Source organism: Lampris incognitus, chromosome 9 (assembly GCF_029633865.1).
Source record: "Lampris incognitus isolate fLamInc1 chromosome 9, fLamInc1.hap2, whole genome shotgun sequence".
Lineage (NCBI taxonomy): Eukaryota > Metazoa > Chordata > Actinopteri > Lampriformes > Lampridae > Lampris > Lampris incognitus.
In genome coordinates, this window is record NC_079219.1 from 57,593,569 (window position 1) to 57,613,522 (window position 19,954).

At 48.2% G+C, this 19,954-nt stretch overlaps 1 protein-coding gene across 1 annotated transcript; it reads left to right on the forward strand.

The window, feature by feature from the left end:
- The first annotated feature begins 4,312 nt into the window (after positions 1–4,312).
- fam189b (family with sequence similarity 189 member B) lies at positions 4,313–19,907 on the forward strand. Its single transcript, XM_056286450.1, has 14 exons — positions 4,313–4,561; positions 4,680–4,736; positions 5,319–5,426; positions 5,799–5,915; positions 6,462–6,569; positions 6,746–6,906; positions 8,996–9,095; positions 9,221–9,293; positions 11,484–11,781; positions 11,858–12,216; positions 15,756–15,812; positions 16,738–16,916; positions 17,044–17,205; positions 17,559–19,907. Exons 1-14 carry the CDS (start codon positions 4,328–4,330, stop codon positions 17,817–17,819), a joined length of 2,274 nt encoding a protein of 757 aa, XP_056142425.1. The 5' UTR covers positions 4,313–4,327; the 3' UTR covers positions 17,820–19,907.
- The last annotated feature ends 47 nt before the right edge of the window (positions 19,908–19,954 follow it).

Below are 19,954 nucleotides of genomic sequence, written 5' to 3' on the forward strand. Positions count from 1 at the left end.
CCGGCTCCCCGCCCGCAGACACGGCCGATTGTGTCTGCAGGGACGCCCGACCAAGCCGGACGTAGCACGGGGATTCGAACCGGCGATCCCCGTGTTGCTAGGCGACAGAATAGACCGCCACGCCCCCCCGAAACGAGATTGTCATGATTTGACCGGTAATGCCGAGAACATTTGTGACCTGTAGCATTGCTAAATGCTAACTCCAAACAATTAGCTATTCTGGAGTCTGGCTGAAGTCGGTGGCCCTCGGCGTTGCCGGGGGTGTTTATCTCAGACAGTAGTACCCACACCCACATGTCCTCACCCTTTTTCTAACACCGATACACTTTCACTTCTGAAAGTTCCCCCTTTACCAGGTGCCTGAAGTCAAAAGGGTTTTGCATAACGCCACGTCAGCGTCGCAGGCGGTGTGCGGCCCTCTTACTGAGACCTCACACGCCCCCCGGTTTGTCGAACAGCCGCCGTCGCCGAATCTCCCCGCCGTATTTCCATAGCCGTTTATTTCTCCTTGCTTCCATTCGGGTTTGACTTTTTAGGGTTGGTGGCAGATATACTATGAATGTTGGGGGGGCAGAACATGTGCAGCAGACCCCGATCAACCTGGACTCTCCAGGGTTGGCTTAAAGCCTATTTTCCAACTTTCCCCGAGAAACACACTAGTGCAGTGTTTCCCAACCCAGTCCTTGAGGAACCCCTATCCTGCAGATCTTCGTTGTAACCCTGAATAGGTACCTGTTTGTAGTTATTCAACCAATCAGCAATGAATGTCTTGAGTTTGCACACCTTGCATAATTAAGTGCTGCGAGATGACTGGTACAATGAAGATCTGCAGGATAGGGGGTCCTCGAGGACCCCCTATCCTGCAGATCTTCGTTGTAACCCTGAATAGGTACCTGTTTGTAGTTATTCAACCAATCAGCAATGAAGGTCTTGAGTTTGCACACCTTGCATAATTAAGTGCTGCGAGATGACTGGTTGAGGGAGTACAAGCAGGGCTACCTATGCAGGGTTACCATGAAGATCTGCAGGATAGGGGGTCCTCAAGGACTGGGTTGGGAAACACTGCACTAAAGACATCCCTCTCTGGGAAGATCCAGGACCGTTGTTGACATGCTGCAAGTGACGCTGGCGGTAAACAGGTCCAGCCTGTGGATGAAGGGACTGAGAACGTGGACGAGAGGAGCAGAGACAAGTGCAATATGAGAAGGATGGGCGGCGAGGTGGGAGAGGGGGTGGCAGAAGCAAAGGGACAGACGAGGAAGAGGGAAGTTGCTCACGTGTTTTAAATTGATTTGAGAGTTAGACTTGTGTTTTGTTTTTTTTTCTTCCCCCCTTAAGTGCCTCGTACATGTTTTCCCGCAAACATGACACCTCGGCGACACCACACGGGACAGATTCCTGACCCCAACGTTGTCCCGATTTGTTCTTTTTTCCCACAGCATAGGGATATTTTCTGCATTTTCTCCGAACACCTCTTAGGCATCCCTGTTCTCCTCGGTGCAGATGTGCAGCATCGCTCAGATCAGTGCAGTTGCTGCGGCCTTCCTCCGGTTTGTTGTGTCCACCGCGCCGTGTATTTCCTCCTTCCCCCTCACACCCCTGAAACATTGCTTTTCTATTCGCCACAGAGCTGTCTCGTAGGAACATGTAACTACTTTCAATGTTGTGCCGCTTACTGAATAAAAACTCCTGAACTCAGAAACCAGAGAAGCCTGCGTGTGAATGTTTTAACATGTTGGGGTCCCACGGTCAAAAGCTGCAACTTCTCACCGCCTCGTCCGAGTCCATCCATCCGTTATCCAAACCGCTCCTCATCCTGGTCCCGGGGGTCGCGGGGGATGCTGGAGCCTATCCCAGCAGCAGGCCCTGGGCGGCGGGCGGAGAGACGCCCCGGACAGGCCTCCAGGCCATCACAGGGGTTGCATAACATACATAAATTACTAAAATCTAATCACAAACCGATACTGCTGCTTTCGGCTGCTCCCGGTAGGGGGCGCCACAGCGGGTCGTCCGTTTCCATCTCGTCCCGTCCTCTGCGTCTTCCTCCGTGACGCCAGCTAACCTCAAATCCATGAATGACTCATGAAGGCACCTTTTAAGATGCGCCTCTGAAAACAACTCCCGGTTCGTCCGCCTTGTGAGTCTGCTTCTCGATGGACACAACCGACGTCTCGATCACACCGAAGCACGTGTCCTTAAAGGCGCGCGACCGGACTGTGACTTTGGACGCCTCCGTGAAGTTGCAGCGGATAGGAGAGCGATCCCCCCCCCCTCCCTCCCCCCCTGTCTCTCTCTCTCTCATGAGCGACTGCAGCATCCACTGGGGCCGTCGCTTAGCAACCGCCCCTCCCTCTCAGCATCAGCACCGCGACGGTACTGCCGCATGTCGGCGTCGGGCCGCACGTTCTGCGTGCCTTGTCACGACGTGCAGGTGTCGGCTTGCAAACACAGTATATGGATCATTATAGATCATTGTATGGATCATTGTATGGATCATTATATGATCATTGTATAGATCATTGTATGGATGATTATATGGATCATTGTATGGATCATTATATGGATCATTGTATGGATCATTGTATGGATCATTATATGGATCATTATATGGATCATTGTATAGATCATTGTATGGATGATTGTATGGATCATTGTATGATCATTATATGGATCATTGTATGGATCATTATATGATCATTATATGGACCATTGTATGGATCATTGTATAGATCATTGTATGGATCATTATATGATCATTATATGGACCATTGTATGGACCATTGTATCGATCATTGTATGGATCATTGTATGGATCATTGTATGGATCATTGTGTGGATCATTATATGATCATTATATGATCATTATATGGATCATTGTATGGATCATTGTATAAATCATTGTATGGATCATTATATGATCATTATATGGACCATTGTATGGACCATTGTATCGATCATTGTATGGATCATTTCCACTCTTTTAGTCTCGTTTTTCGTTTGTTTTCTGCAGCGGAAAAGACGTAAGAGAGGGTCACGTGACGGCGGAGGGGGAACCAAACGGAACCGGACATAGCGCGCATATGCCGATTTGGACGCAGGTCTGTGTTACGGTGACGTGACGTAGGATCAGGAGCGGTGAGGTAGCGGTCCGGGACGCTTGCGCGCGAGCGCGCGCACCACACACACACACACGCACGCGCGCGCGCAGGCAGGCCGACTTGGATGCCCGCGTGACTGCGGGGAGAAAAGGGGCGGGGGCGTGGCGGGGGGGTGGGGGGGAGTGTAGGTGCGTGCGGACCACCGCAAAACTCCGAGCGGAGGAGGAGAGGAGAGAAGAAGACGAGAGGCGGGGTAGCGGGAGGGGGGACGGAATCTGCGAGGCGAGGGGGGTTTTGTTGTTTATAGCGTGCGGCTTTGAAACGCGGGCAGGAAGGTGTCACGGCGAAAACGGTTCCCTGGCGTTTCGGGACCGGTCCTCCTCGTTTCCCGGAGCAACCGATCCCGGTCTTCCGCGTCGGCCTCGTCGCCGTTGTTCCCCTGCCGCGGAGCGATGCGGAGCTGAGACGAAGGGAAGGCGCGCGTCTCCGGGACCTTTCTGGCCTCCTTCCTCCCCCCTCTCCCTCCCTCCCCCCCGACCCCGGACCGGTTTCTGGGGGGAGCGTGAAGAAACCCCCCACCCCCCACCCCGAGAGATTTCATGGACGCCCCGGCGGCGCTCGGCGGGTGGATGCTCCCAGGTCTGCGGCCCGCTCGGCGCTCCGGATACCGCAATGCCACGGGCCAGAGGAGGGGACGGCAGCACGGAGACGGAGGCAGGATGGAGGAGGGGGGGAGGATGCGAGTGTAGGGACAACTAGCCTTTCCGTGCCGTTGTTCTGGCCGTCGACAAGGAAGGCTGGGCGTGAAGAGAGAGGAGGAAATGGACCACCGAGCTGGTTCGGTGCCAGTATGAGCCGTGTGGGCTCGAACCGACCCGCGGTACGCCGCTGCTAACGCGAGCGTGTCGTCATAAGCGCCGCGTGCGGCGGAGGCCCGGCTCCGCAACACTTCGCCCCGACAAAGTTCGTGGACTCCCCGGCGGGACAGCAGTGGGCTCCATGGGGGACTGCGCAGAGGCCGCTGGACCGCCTGCTGCATAATCGTGACATTTCTCCAGCCAACAAACACCCCGGCATGGTTCGGCACCGCTGAACCCCCCCAGACTGGACTCTCTCTCTTATGAGCCCCGAGTAATTTACCCACGTGAGACCTTCCGCTCCACCCCGCCCGCTCTGCGGCCACACGCAAACCCACCGGACCGGACCGGACCGCACCGCACCGCACCGCCATGCCTTCGCCGTCCGACTCCAGCAGCGTGGCGTCTGCGTCCGGTTCGCGAGGCTGGTCGGACAGTCGGCGGGGCATGTCGGGCCGCGGGCAGAGCGGCGCCAGGCTGCTGCTGTACCTCGGGCTGTGCCACCTGGGTCTGGGGGCCATGGTCCTCGGCTTCTCCTTCACCAGCATGGCCTTCACCTCGTCGGCCCGCGTGCGCCAGTCCTGCCCCTTCTGGGCCGGCTTCTTCGTAAGTTAACAGTGATTACTGAGACCAAAAGACCGAAAAACGTGCTATGTGTGTGCTTATGCATGTGTGTGTGTGTGTGTGTGTGTGTGTGTGTGTGTGTGTGTGTGTGTATTTCCAGGTAGTGGCCTCAGGGATTGTTGGCATCATCTCATGGAGGAGACCCTTGACTCTGCTGGTGAGTATATTTTGGTCTCTGTGGGGTCTGCCGGGGCGGCACGGTGGTGCAGTGGTTAGCGCGGTCGCCTCACGGCGAGAAGGTTCTGGGTTCGAGCCCCGGGGTGGTCCAGCCTTGGTGGGTCGTCCCGGGTCGTCCTCTGTGTGGAGTTTGCATGTTCTCCTCATGTCTGCGTGGGTTTCCTCCCACAGTCCAAAGACATGGAGGTCAGGTGACTCGGCCGTACTAAATTGTCCCTAGGTGTGAGTGTGTGTGTGTGTGTGTGTGTGTGTGTGTGTGTGTGTGTGTGTGTGTGTGTGTGTGTGTGTGGGCCTTGTGATGGCCTGGCGGCCTGTCCAGGGTGTCTCCCCACCTGCCACTCAGTGACTGCTGGGATAGGCTCCAGCATCCCCGCGACCCTGAGAGCAGGATAAGCGGTTCAGATAATGGATGGATGGGTGGATGGATTGGTGGATGGATTGGTGGATGGGTGGGTGGGGTTTGCTGGGTTGTCCATCTAACCACTGTTGTATTCTGTCTGTTGAAAAGTGTTGCTTTCCTCCTACACCGACACCAGCCTCTGTGCAACGTGTCGCTCCACAGGTGTCGCTGTTTATGCTGCTGTCTGCAGTGTGTGTGATCCTCAGCTTGGCCGGCTCGATGCTGTCCTGTCAGAACGCGCAGATGGTCAAATCTATGCTCACCTGCCAGGTACAGAACGCTTTGCCGGCGTCTTCCCCTCCCTCACGCTCAGAGACACCCTTCCACACCAGGCACGCGGGCGAAGCGCCTCAAATGGGCGAAGGTGTGATGAATATGAAGGAACACCTGCCCAAACACTGCCCATCTGCATCCACACACACAAGCACTTAATCCTTATCGTGTGTGTGGAGGGGGGGGATATGAGCATTATCAGCGTTCATACCCCCCCCTCCACACACACACACACACACACACACACACACACACACACTGACGCTTGATATAAGAGATGTGATGGATTTAAAAAACCGACTTAATTGTTTCCCGTGTCCGGATCAGCGCTTTACGCCGAGTCTCTTTGCACCTGTCGTACGTGTGTAGGTGGAGAACGGCCTCTGTGTGTGCTGCGCCCCCACACACTCCTGCTCCATCACGGAGGAGGAGACCCTGGTGCTCTACCTGAACGCCGACTGCCACTCCGTCAGACATCAGCTCAAGGTGGGTGGGACCGGGGTGGAGACCTCGTGGCCTCTCTGTCGGCTTTCCGACCCGCTGATGCTGATCCGGTCTCCGGGAGACTTCTCTGGCTCTCGCTGGCCATGACATCATAGTGAGATTTAGAATCGGAATTCATTCATGTCTGCCAAGTTTTCCCTCAGCAGGAATTGGACTTGGTAGGCTGCACACGGGGACCATTACACAATTAGAAGTTAAAGGCGGAAGAGTTTGTACTGCACGTAGACGCACATCTGCTGTTTACTGTACATTAACACATTAAACTCCAAATATCATTACATTGATTTTTTTTTTTCTTCCCATTTTCCTCCCCAATTCTATCCGGCCAAATACCCCACTCTTCCGAGCCGTCCCGGTCGCTGCTCCGCCCCCTCTGCTGATCCGGGGAGGGCTGCAGACTACCACATGCCTCCTCCCATACATGTGGAGTCGCCAGCCGCTTCTTTTCACCTGACAGTGAGGACGTCGTCCCATACCATGCTGATGTCACATGATACCGATCTTCCTGACTCCATGTTGCTCTTGTAGGACCTGTTGTTCAGTGCATGTGGTCTGAGTATCCTCTCCACCATCATCTGCACACTGTCCACCGTGACCTGCAGTATCCACATATTCTCCCTGGACCTCGTGCACCTGGTGAGCACACACACACACACACACACACATTCCCTGTAGAACAGATGGAACTTTCTGCAGACCCGGAGGCCTGGTTTACATGTGAATGTGCTGGTAATGATTTCAGATAGAGCAAGCTGTGTACTTCTTGGCTCCGCACCGTCATCTTGGTGTCTTTTGTCGTCCCCGCTGTCTAGCTGGCCCCTCATCGCTCTCGTTCCGTCAACCCAGAATGCACCACTCCTCAGGATGCGTTTCTTACCAACATCATGGACTTTGAGGAGTTCGTTCCACCCATCCCTCCTCCCCCGTACTACCCCCCCGAATACACCTGCAGCTCTGAGACAGACGCTCAGAGGTACCGCACACACACATGCACACACACACACGCATACACACACACACGCATACACACATACACATACACACGCATACATACATACACATACACACACACATACACACACACACACCCACACAGGTCTGTGAATGTTCTCATTCATCCAGGTCATGGTTATCCAATGGAGTTGAATCAAGTGCAACTGGACTTGGTATATATATATATATATACACTACCGTTCAAAAGTTTGGGATCACCCAAACAATTTTGTGTTTTCCATGAAAAGTCACACTTATTCACCACCATATGTTGTGAAATGAATAGAAAATAGAGTCAAGACATTGACAAGGTTAGAAATAATGATTTGTATTTGAAATAAGATTTTTTTTACATCAAACTTTGCTTTCGTCAAAGAATCCTCCATTTGCAGCAATTACAGCATTGCAGACCTTTGGCATTCTAGCTGTTAATTTGTTGAGGTAATCTGGAGAAATTGCACCCCACGCTTCCAGAAGCAGCTCCCACAAGTTGGATTGGTTGGATGGGCACTTCTTGCGTACCATACGGTCAAGCTGCTCCCACAACAGCTCAATGGGGTTCAGATCTGGTGACTGCGCTGGCCACTCCATTACCGATAGAATACCAGCTGCCTGCTTCTGCTCTAAATAGTTCTTGCACAATTTGGAGGTGTGTTTAGGGTCATTGTCCTGTTGTAGGATGAAATTGGCTCCAATCAAGCGCTGTCCACTGGGTATGGCATGGCGTTGCAAAATGGAGTGATAGCCTTCCTTATTCAGAATCCCTTTTACCCTGTACAAATCTCCCACCTTACCAGCACCAAAGCAACCCCAGACCATCACATTACCTCCACCATGCTTAACAGATGGCGTCAGGCATTCTTCCAGCATCTTTTCATTTGTTCTGCGTCTCACAAACGTTCTTCTTTGTGATCCAAACACCTCAAACTTGGATTCATCCGTCCACAACACTTTTTTCCAGTCTTCCTCTGTCCAATGTCTGTGTTCTTTTGCCCATCTTAATCTTTTTCTTTTATTGGTCAGTCTCAGATATGGCTTTTTCTTTGCCACTCTGCCCTGAAGCCCAGAATCCCGCAGCCGCCTCTTCACTGTAGATGTTGACACTGGTGTTTTGCGGGTACTATTTAATGAAGATGCCAGTTGGGGACCTGTGAGGCGTCTGTTTCTCAAACTAGAGACTCTAATGTACTTATCTTCTTGCTCAGTTGTGCAACGCGGCCTCCCACTTCTTTTTCTACTCTGGTTAGAGCCTGTTTGTGCTGTCCTCTGAAGGGAGTAGTACACACCGGTGTAGGAAATCTTCAATTTCTTAGCAATTTCTCGCATGGAATAGCCTTCATTTCTAAGAACAAGAATAGACTGTCGAGTTTCAGATGAAAGTTCTCTTTTTCTGGCCATTTTGAGCGTTTAATTGACCCCACAAATGTGATGCTCCAGATACTCAATCTGCTCAAAGGAAGGTCAGTTTTGTAGCTTCTGTAACGAGCTAAACTGTTTTCAGATGTGTGAACATGATTGCACAAGGGTTTTCTAATCATCAATTAGCCTTCTGAGCCAATGAGCAAACACATTGTACCATTAGAACACTGGAGTGATAGTTGCTTGAAATGGGCCTCTATACACCTATGTAGATATTGCACCAAAAACCAGACATTTGCAGCTAGAATAGTCATTTACCACATTAGCAATGTATAGAGTGTATTTCTTTAAAGTTAAGACTAGTTTAAAGTTATCTTCATTGAAAAGTACAGTGCTTTTCCTTCAAAAATATGGACATTTCAATGTGATCCCAAACTTTTGAACGGTAGTGTATATATATATATATATATATATATATATACACACACACACACACATACCAAGTCCAGTTGCACTTGATTCATGGACACACACACACACACACACGCATGAATGCATACACCCAAACTCGCACAATATTAACTCCCTCAACACCGACATTCTAGATAATATGCATATCAATACATTTCTCTGAATATGCGAATGATCTCAAATATATACAAATATATGCCTATGTACGTATGTATTTATTTGTTTATTTATATGTGTAGCATCACCTACAATGGCTCCATGGAAAGTCCAGTTCCGCTGTACCCCACTGACTGCCCTCCTCCTTATGAAGCTGTGATGGGACAGAGAGCTGTCAGTCAGGTGAGCACGCACGTGTGTGTGTGTGTGTGTGTGTGTGTGTGTGTGTGTGTGTGTGTGTGTGTGTGTGTGTGTGTGTGTGTGTGTGTGTTTGCCGATGCTAATTTGTGTGTCCTTCGATCATCCAGGCAACAGTGTTTGACACCCACGGCACTGAGCTGTCTGGCGAGAGAGCAACCTCCACCGCTTTCAGTGGAGAAGGTGAGAGAGCGTATCACACTTCCTGTCTACTCTACGCAACATATACATGTATAGTATAGTGTTTTCCAACCGTTCAAGTGTATCTGGTAAGCAGGAGTGGGACTGCAGTTGCGTAAGAATAGAGTTAAAAAAAAGGATCTCAGTTGCATAAGTTGAGAGCTGCGCTCTGAAACGAGCTCAACGTGAACCAAAAATGTGAAACCTACACCCGAGCTAAATGTCTCGATGCTCCGTAATCCGGGCAGGAAAATCACACAGAGTTTACTGACAGATACGTTTCATCACTCGTATAACGCCCCTTTTCCACTGCATGGTACCGGCTCAACTCGGCTCGACTTTTGCGTTTTCCGTCACTGGAAAGTACCGCCATATTGGTAACTGTTACCACTTTTCTGGTACCACCTTTGTTGAGTTTCCAACAAAACTGGAGCGGGTACCAAAATCAATGTGGACCGGCTACACTGAGGGGTACTGTTACGGTAATGGAAAACCGCACTCTGCAAGTCGAGTCGAGTCGAGCCGGTACCATGTAGTGGAAAAGGGGCATTAGTGATCTCTTCACTCTCAACTGACTGCAGGTACCCCCACCCTTATACATAATACAGTGACTGCAGGTACCCCCACCCTTATACACAATACAGTGACTGCAGGTACCCCCACCCTTATACACAATACAGTGACTGCAGGTACCCCCACCCTTATACACAATACAGTGACTGCAGGTACCCCCACCCATATACACAATACAGTGACTGCAGGTACCCCCACCCTTATACAGAATACAGTGACTGCAGGTACCCCCACCCTTATACACAATACAGTGACTGCAGGTACCCCCACCCTTATAAACAATACAGTGACTGCAGATGTCCCCACCCTTATAGACAATACATGGCATAACGACCCAAACCAACGACCAGTCTCATATGCAAATTACTGTGACCATTAACTAGAGTTACAATGGCCAAGTGTACCCTTTTATGACCTACGTTATGCACAGTATGCGCGCTCATTTTGGCAGCAAAGGACGAACTTCTCCATCTCCGATCAGTGCAGAGTGCAAGTGGATTTTTGATCGATTGATATTTACATGTTTAAAGTGTCATCTTGTTGTGTTGTGGGTTGCCAGAACAGGTCCAGCAAATTAAAGGTATTCATTTCTACCACATTGCATCGGGGAAAAGGCCGTTTCAATGCAAACAGGTGAAGATTGTGGCTGCAAGCAATAAAGTTAGTCCAGATAAATACACAAGTGGCTGTTATAACAAATAGAAGTTATATTGAAGCATAAATAAGAGGTTATAGCAAATAATAAAATCAATTTTTTTGCTGCCAAAATGCACGCGCATGCTAAATCACGTGATCACTGTTTACCAACTGTAAAAGGGTCTATTCACAGAGGGTTGGGGAATGATTGCAGCCACAGCATTGTGAGATGGTGACAGATGTACTCTTACACCGCCCCCCCCCCCCCCCGGTTCAGGGACGGTCGGTCCCTCTTCACACAGGTGGCCTCTTTGATTCCCCATTCACACCAGTGTTCCTCCCTATCAAGGATGTGCGCATCCTCATCCTTGAAGGGAGTGGCCCCTGGCCGGTGGATGGTGGAGACTGTGGAGTCCTGGCCACGGCCATCGAAACTCTAGTTAATGGTCACACCCATATTTGCACATGAAACCGGTCGTTGGTTTGGGTCGTTATGCAGCTGTATTGTTTATAGGGGTGGGGACACCTGCAGTCAGTTTGGACTGAAGAGGTCACTTACATGAGTGATGAAGCATATCTGTCAGTAAAGGTCGTCTCCAGATGAACTGATTCAGCCTCCTTTGACGATGCCTGAAGGAAAATAATAAAACTAAATAAACTGCTATAGGGAAAATAAAACTTACTTTGAGTTAATATGAAGGGTTTTTTTTTATCTTGAGACCCTGGCCTTGTGTATTTCAAACATTGCATAATAAGCATAATTTCACATAACTAGTGTTTTGGATGAAACCTTGTGCACACTATGCACTGGTCAGTTGTGCAGTTAAAACATTATTTCAACATTTTGTAGTCATTTGTCTTCTTTAGAGGTCAAGTCCCATCGCTGTTCTGAGGCTCAGATAAACAAAACAAACAAAAAGTCTGGTATTCATCAGAAAGGATTGGTGCTCTCTCTCTCTCTCTCTCTCTCGCTCTCTCTATCAGTGTCTATGGACAGTGGATCACTGCTGATGTCCGAGATCGTAGACATCCCCGATGACTCCTCCCCCTCCGAAGACTCCTGTCTGATGGAGGTCGGGATGAGGACCCAGGGAGAGAGAAGTCGCAGCACGGGCGGTGAGGGGAGGGACAGAGGAGAGGCAGGGGAGTACGTCAGTTTCCGTGGTCCCCTATCTCAGACCCCGGAGAGTCCCCTGGCAGGAGGACCCAGAGCCAGGCGCTTCTTCAGGGGGGAGAGGTCCAACTCCTGCTCCTCACCCAGCACGGCCACCACCACATATAGGTAAGGACAAACACTCACACGCCCGTAAATTTCAATTCTTGACCCACCGCCATCCTTGTTCTCCCGTCGTTTCCAGGTCTCCAGTACTGCGTCGCCAGGCCATGTTAGCGAGCAGCTGTTCCCAGCTGGAGGTGATCGGAGGTGCCAGCTCACACCAGCGTTCCTCCATCCCTGAGATCCGGGTTCGCCCCTCCACGCCCTCGCGCCAAGGGTCCTTCTCGGCCTCCTCCGCGCCTCCCACTTCCTCCTCTTCGGCCTCCACCGAGCAGAGCGGCCAGGGCAGTGGTCTGCCTCTCCCCCGCCAGGCCTTGTACTTCCGGCGTCGGGGTGGGAGGGGTGACAAAGATGGAGGATCACTGAGGAGGGATAGTGACGGGCTCCTACGCCTCGTCAGGTCCCACAGCGAGCCAGGCCTTAACTCCTCTACTGATACAGGTTTCCCACTTAAAGATCCAATCCGATGATTTCAGTTCAGTTGTGGAATATTAACGTGAAGAAGGTAACGTTTTAGCTTCAGAAGCATCTTGTGATCTGTTAAAACCGTTTACGCCCATTGGCTCTGAACACGGCCCGTTCTCAGGAGGCTGGGTTCATCACACTCGTAGATTCATTGATAACTTGCAAGGCACCTACTTGAAAACAAGCCAACTGACACCGATGATGGCGGTTTATTGACTGCCCAATCAAATCAGTGTATTAGACAGTGTCGTTTATTAAAGGAAGCCGACTGGAGTTCTGACATGGTTTAATTATAATGACAACCCGCAGGAGACCTTCTGACAGGGCTTTTGTCATATTTTCACAACAACAACAACACTTCTACTATTTTGAGTAACTTTACATTAACAAATGTTCTGTTGGTGTCCGGGTAGCATAGCGGTCTACTCCGTTGCCTACCAACACGGGGATCGCCAGTTCGAATCCCCGTGTTACCTCCGGCTTGGTCGGGCGTCCTTACAGACACAGTTGGCCGTGTCTGCGGGTGGGAAGCCGGATGTGGGTATGTGTCCTGGTCGCTGCACTAGCGCCTCCTCTGGTCGGCCGGGGCATCTGTTCGGGGGGGAGGGGGAACTGGGGGGAATAGCGTGATCCTCCCACGCGCTACGTCCCCCTGGTGAAACTCCTCACTGTCAGGTGAAAGGAAACGGCTGGTGACTCCAAATGTATGGGAGGAGACATGTGGTAGTCTGTAGCCCTCCCCGGATCAGCAGAGGGGGTGGAGCAGAGACCAGGACGGCTCAGAAGAGTGGGGTAATTGGCCGAATACAATTGGGGAGAAAAAAGGGGGAACCCCCCCCCCCAAATAAATAGTAGTTTCACAACAGAGTAACGTGTTTCATCTTACTTTCACACTGGTGAATGTTCCCCTGCAGTAGTACTGACATTAGCAGTAATGACATTAGCAGTAATGACATTAGTAGTACTGACAGTAGTAATGACATTAGTAGTACTGACAGTAGTAATGACATTAGTAGTAATGACAGTAGTAATGACATTAGCAGTACTGACATTAGTAGTAATGACATTAGTAGTACTGACAGTAGTAATGACATTAGCAGTAATGACATTAGTAGTACTGACAGCAGTAATGACATTAGTAGTACTGACAGTAGTAATGACATTAGTAGTACTGACAGTAGTAATGACATTAGTAGTAATGACAGTAGTAATGACATTAGCAGTACTGACATTAGTAGTAATGACATTAGTAGTACTGACAGTAGTAATGACATTAGTAGTACTGACAGTAGTAATGACAGTAGTAATGACATTAGCAGTACTGACATTAGTAGTAATGACATTAGTAGTACTGACAGTAATGACATTAGCAGTAATGACATTAGTAGTACTGACATTAGTAGTAATGACATTAGTAGTACTGACATTAGTAATAATGACATTAGCAGTACTGACATTAGTAGTAATGACATTAGTGGTACTGACGGTAGTAATGACATTAGTAGTAATGACATTAGTAGTACTGACATTAGTAGTAATGACATTAGTAGTACTGACAGTAGTAATGACATTAGCAGTACTGACATTAGTAGTAATGACATTAGTAGTACTGACAGTAGTAATGATATTAGCAGTACTAACATTAGTCGTAATGATATTAGCAGTAATGACATTAGTAGTAATGACATTAGCAGTAATGACATTAGTAGTACTGACATTAGTAGTAATGACATTAGCAGTAATGACATTAGTAGTACTGACATTAGCAGTAATGACATTAGTAGTAATGACATTAGCAGTACTGACATTAGTAGTAATGACTTTAGCAGTAATGACATTAGCAGTACTGACAGTAGTAATTAAATTAGCAGTACTAACATTAGTAGTAATGACATTAGCAGTAATGACATTAGTAGTAATGACATTAGCAGTACTGACATTAGTAGTAATGACATAAGCAGTAATGACATTAGCAGTAATGACAGTAGTAATGACATTAGCAGTAATGACATTAGCAGTAATGACATTAGCAGTACTGACATTAGCAGTAATGACATTAGCAGTAATGACATTAGTAGTAATGACATTAGCAGTACTGACATTAGCAGTAATGACATTAGCAGTAATGACATTAGTAGTAATGACATTAGTAGTACTGACAGTAGTAATGACATTAGCAGTACTGACATTAGTAGTAATGACATTAGTAGTACTGACAGTAGTAATGATATTAGCAGTACTAACATTAGTCGTAATGATATTAGCAGTAATGACATTAGTAGTAATGACATTAGCAGTAATGACATTAGTAGTACTGACATTAGTAGTAATGACATTAGCAGTAATGACATTAGTAGTACTGACATTAGCAGTAATGACATTAGTAGTAATGACATTAGCAGTACTGACATTAGTAGTAATGACTTTAGCAGTAATGACATTAGCAGTACTGACAGTAGTAATTAAATTAGCAGTACTGACATTAGTAGTAATGACATTAGCAGTAATGACATTAGTAGTAATGACATTAGCAGTAATGACATTAGTAGTAATGACATTAGCAGTACTGGCATTAGTAGTAATGACATTAGCAGTACTGACATTAGCAGTAATGACATTAGTAGTAATGACATTAGCAGTACTGACATTAGTAGTAATGACATTAGCAGTAATGACATTAGCAGTACTGACATTAGTAGTAATGACATTAGCAGTACTGACATTAGCAGTAATGACATTAGCAGTAATGACATTAGTAGTAATGACATTAGCAGTAATGACAGTAGTAATGACATTAGCAGTAATGACATTAGTAGTACTGACATTAGTAGTAATGACATTAACAGTACTGACAGTAGTAATGAAATTAGCAGTACTGACATTAGTAGTAATGACATTAGCAGTACTGACATTAGTAGTAATGACATTAGCAGTACTGACATTAGCAGTAATGACATTAGCAGTACTGACATTAGCAGTAATGACATTAGTAGTACTGACATTAGTAGTAATGACATTAGCAGTACTGACATTAGTAGTAATGACATTAGCAGTAATGACATTAGTAGTAATGACATTAGCAGTACTGACATTAGCAGTAATGACATTAGTAGTAATGACATTAGCAGTAATGACATTAGTAGTAATGAAATTAGCAGTACTGACATTAGTAGTAATGACATTAGCAGTAATGACATTAGTAGTAATGAAATTAGCAGTACTGACATTAGTAGTAATGACATTAGCAGTACTGACATTAGCAGTAATGACATTAGCAGTACTGACATTAGCAGTAATGACATTAGTAGTACTGACATTGGTAGTAATGACATTAGCAGTACTGACATTAGCAGTACTGACATTAGTAGTAATGACATTAGCAGTACTGACATTAGTAGTAATGACATTAGCAGTACTGACATTAGCAGTAATGACATTAGCAGTAATGACATTAGCAGTAAAGAGATGAGTGTTTTTTTCCCACTGAATCCTCTTCCTGTGTTTTCTGTATCAAGGTGACTTTGTTGGCTCAGAGGGCAGCAAGGATGCGTCTCAGACGTCCACCGAGACAGGTGAGGGGCCTGTTTCTAAGGAGTTTAAGGATATTATGGAAAATAGCGCACAGTGCCTTTAAGATCAACCAAACATCAGTTAATCAATCAATTGATCAGTCGGTAAAACTCTATTTTTATAGCGTATGTTGTACATTAAAATTTCACTTTACATGAAGGTAAGTTGCAAATGAAAGACAAAAAGACTAGTACTGGTGGGCATCCGGGGGGGCGCGGCGGTCTGTTCTGCTGCCTACCAACACGGGGATCGCCGGTTCGAATCCCCATGTTACCTCCGGCCTGGTCGGACTTCCCTACAGACACAATTGGCCGTGTCTGCGGGTGGGAAACCAGATGTGGGTATGTGTCCTAGTCACTGCACTAGCGCCTCCTGTGGTTGGTTGGGGCACCTGTTCAGGGGGGAGGAGGAGCTGGGGGGAATAGCGTGATCCTCCCATGCACCACGTCCCCCTGGTGAAACTCCTCACTGTCGGGTGAAAAGAAGCGGCTGGCGACTCCTCATGTATGGGAGGAGGCATGTGGTAGTCTGCAGCCCTCCCCGGATCGGCAGAGGGGGTGGAGCAGAGACCCAGACAGCTCGGAAGAGTGGGGTTATTGGCCAGATACAGTTAGGGAGAAGAAGAGAAAATCCACCCCCCCCCAAAAAAAGACTACTTTTACGTATTTACAGGATCAGAGAGAGGGGGGGGGGGAAGAGAGAGGGCGAGTTTACCCTAGTTAGGGTAAGGGTGAATTGCATGTAGGTATCTGTGTGTGAGAGTGGTGTTTGCAAGTGTTGGGGCAGGATACAGGCCTGGGCCAGGGTAAATGTGTGTTTGTGTGTGGTGGTGGGGGGGGGGCAGAGTTCATGTTTACGCCATCTGGATCCAAATCCTGGTCCCGATGAATATTAATATCATTGCCTTTGTCTCTCCATCTTCCCCAGGGCCGTCCTCTGAGGCCTGCTTGTTGCCCCGCCCCTCTCTGGCTCCTGCTGCAGCCCTGCCCAGGAAAGGCAGCATGAAGGCGGCGGCAGCAGCAGGGTTGCAGATGCCCTCTAAACCTCCCCTGGCCTCCCCACTGTGCTTACCTAAAGACTGCCACCGCTCCCTGGGAGACCTTAAGGTCTGTCCCAAGCTCGTCTAGCAAAGATACCCGGCACAGAAACGTCGTCTCACAATTGAGTGGACGCCTTTGCTGGCTTTACCCCCCTCCTCCCTTTCCTCTACCAAATCTCTCGTCTTCCTCTCAGGTGACACGGGGTCAGGTGACCCGGGGCCTGGTGGCACGCTTCTTGCAGCGCTCCAAGCGCAACCTAGCGCCCTCCTCAGAGCATGCTGCAAATATAGGGCAAGGGCCCAAGAGAAGGGGCGGAGCTGAGGGCAACGCCGCCAACCTCATACCCCTTGAGCAGGTAACACACTTAGTCCTGGTGAGCGCCGACATGTTCCTGAGACGACGAGGGTGCACAAAATACACACAAAGAAGAAACGAGATCGTTAGCAGGTGTCAGTTTGTTTACATTACTGCGCATTGGGTACATTACATGGGTATGTGGTAAAGCGATTACCCTAATAGTCATGTCTACATGAGTCTTTGCATAATTGCTGTATGCTCCAAGGAAAAAAATGAAAGAAGATGGAGTCATCCGTTTCTGTTCTTGCGTCAGGGTGCCGAAGAAGTGCTGAGACTTCTTCGGCACCCTGGCAGTCATCAAGTCACCCCGACTTTTGTTTGCTCCAAATTGTGTCTGTTCAATGTTTCCAGGTGTTGCGTAACTCTTGGGGCACGGGCCGAGGAAACCCCAACCCTTATCCCCATCACCCTCACCACCGTGGACACCACCATTCCCATAGCGACAGCCGGCACAACCGGCGCCATAGCAACCGGGCCCCTCCGTCGGACGGGATCCACCTGCGCAGCTGTGGAGATTTAAGCTCCTCCTCCTCAGCATCACTACGGCGACTGGTGACGCCGCATCCCCCGCACGGCTCATCGGGGGCTCTCTATTCAGAGTCTGCACTGTGAGGAGGAGAGGAGGATGAGGGAGGGATGTTTGAGAAAAGTTGAGGGGAGGGGAGACATTTGTGGCGTCGGGGAGACAGCTGTTTGGAGGAAGAGGGAGAATTTGGCGATGGGTAAGCTGTTGCGAAGGCAGAAGTTTGCAGTGAGGGTGAGTATGTAAAGACAGGTGAAGACAACTGGCTGTAAAACGTTGGAACAATCTCCCTCCTTTTTTCCTTTTCTCAACTCCCTGTCCTGACACCACCTCCTCAGTTGGCCTTATTCAGTGGTGCTGTTTCTCGCCATGAACATCATCCCAGAGGTCACGCTCCTTGGCAGCAGCAGGAGGAAGGGGTCACTAGATGGTTATTATTGCTCAATTTGGCTCGTCTCCACACAGAACCAGAGATAAAACAGATCCATGATTGCTCAAGAGCGGTCTATCAGCGGCATCCTTTCTGCTGTACTGTACTGTACTGTCCACCCGCTCCACCTCTCTGCTCATCTGGAAACTACAAGAGCATGTTTTCCTCAAGACCGGAGACAAGACTCTTGTAACATTTACAACCACAACAGCCACGTACGCGAAGTATGCTACATACTCATGGGCTGCAATATGCTGCTGGCCCTTTTGTAAATGGTTTGCTACTTATCCAGAGAAGCTCTTAGTTTAAGTGATCACGGATCATCTTACTTTGTCTTCCATTGGTAAACGTGCCGTTCTACCACACTATCCTCATATATTTTGCCTACTGCAATTGAAGATATACAGAGATGAGGCCCCACATGCAGTAGAACGCTCACCGGTGAAGTCATGGTCACAAAGTTTTATTGAGTTGAGTTGCAAATGTTCTTTTCTTGTCAATGTGCAGTTCGGATTAGCACCATCCTAGCCCACCTTCAAATTGGCCTCTGAAGAAAGGCACACAATGTATGGTACACTGAGGCAATAGACATAGGTTTATCACATCACACATGTATGCTTAGCCTATAAAATGCATTTTCTTTTGGAGGTTCTTGGACACTGTAGTTTGATTTGAATGTGTGCATGTTTTGCAACAGCGCCCCCCCCCTCCCAAATTGCAACAAGAACCTTGTGCGTCAGATCCCGACCAACTGTGTAACTTACAGACTTGTTTGCAAGTCTTGACCTGCATGTTTTGACGATGATTCTTACTTTTTCTCTGTTGCACCCAAAACATTTGATGATATCCACTTGAAATGTGTTTGTGTTAGCAGGTAGTTGAAGAGAAGGCACAGCGTCAAAGACACACACTGTTGGTGGTCCAGGTGGTCCCAGACATGCTTCCACACCCTAATTTGATTTGGCTTGTCTTGGGATGGTTGCGCTGTGGAATTGTAATGTCATCAAAGTTGGACAGATTCTGTATAGTCATATCTATGACCCTGGTTGAAGCATCTCTGTCCTATGACATAAAGACATGAATTGTGACCCGACTCTGAGGGCGCTTAAGGGTCTCTTGGAATAATTGTACAGATGGACTTGTATAGCGGTTGGGCAGCAGACACTGTGTTGGCAGCGTTGGGAATTAAAAAGCAAATTTAGCTGAGGTTTCGTGGCACTTCAGTGACACGGAACACGCGAAGGGTCCGACGGGGATACAGGGTATTTAAGTCTATTCATTTCTTCTTCTCTCTTTTTTTTGTTTTTTTCAAAATGTGTCTCAGTCACCTCAAAGTCAAAACTTTTTGGAGTGCTCACTTAGTGATGATGTTGGTTCGATATCAGTAAAGGCACATTCTGAATACAGACATATGTATGTAACTGATTTAAAAAAAAAAAGTCATGCATAGACACCTAACCTACATGCAGGTGCAGGCACACAGACGCACACATTCTAATTAAGGCATTGAGCTGTGTTTCTACCTCCTGCCTTGCGTATGAAATGTTGTTTATTCAAAAAAATAAATATATATATATATACATATATGTGCATGACAGGTTTAACAAGATGGAGCCTTGAAACCTGAATAATAAATGTATCGACATGACGCCTCCGAAATTTAAATGCCATTTCGATGCTAGAACTTTTGATGCAAATGATGTACTTCAGAGTCTAAAATAAACTATGAGCAACCAATAAGCGTCAGCGCGTCATGTGGCGTTCATATCACGGCTTCGGGGCGAACGACGGCAG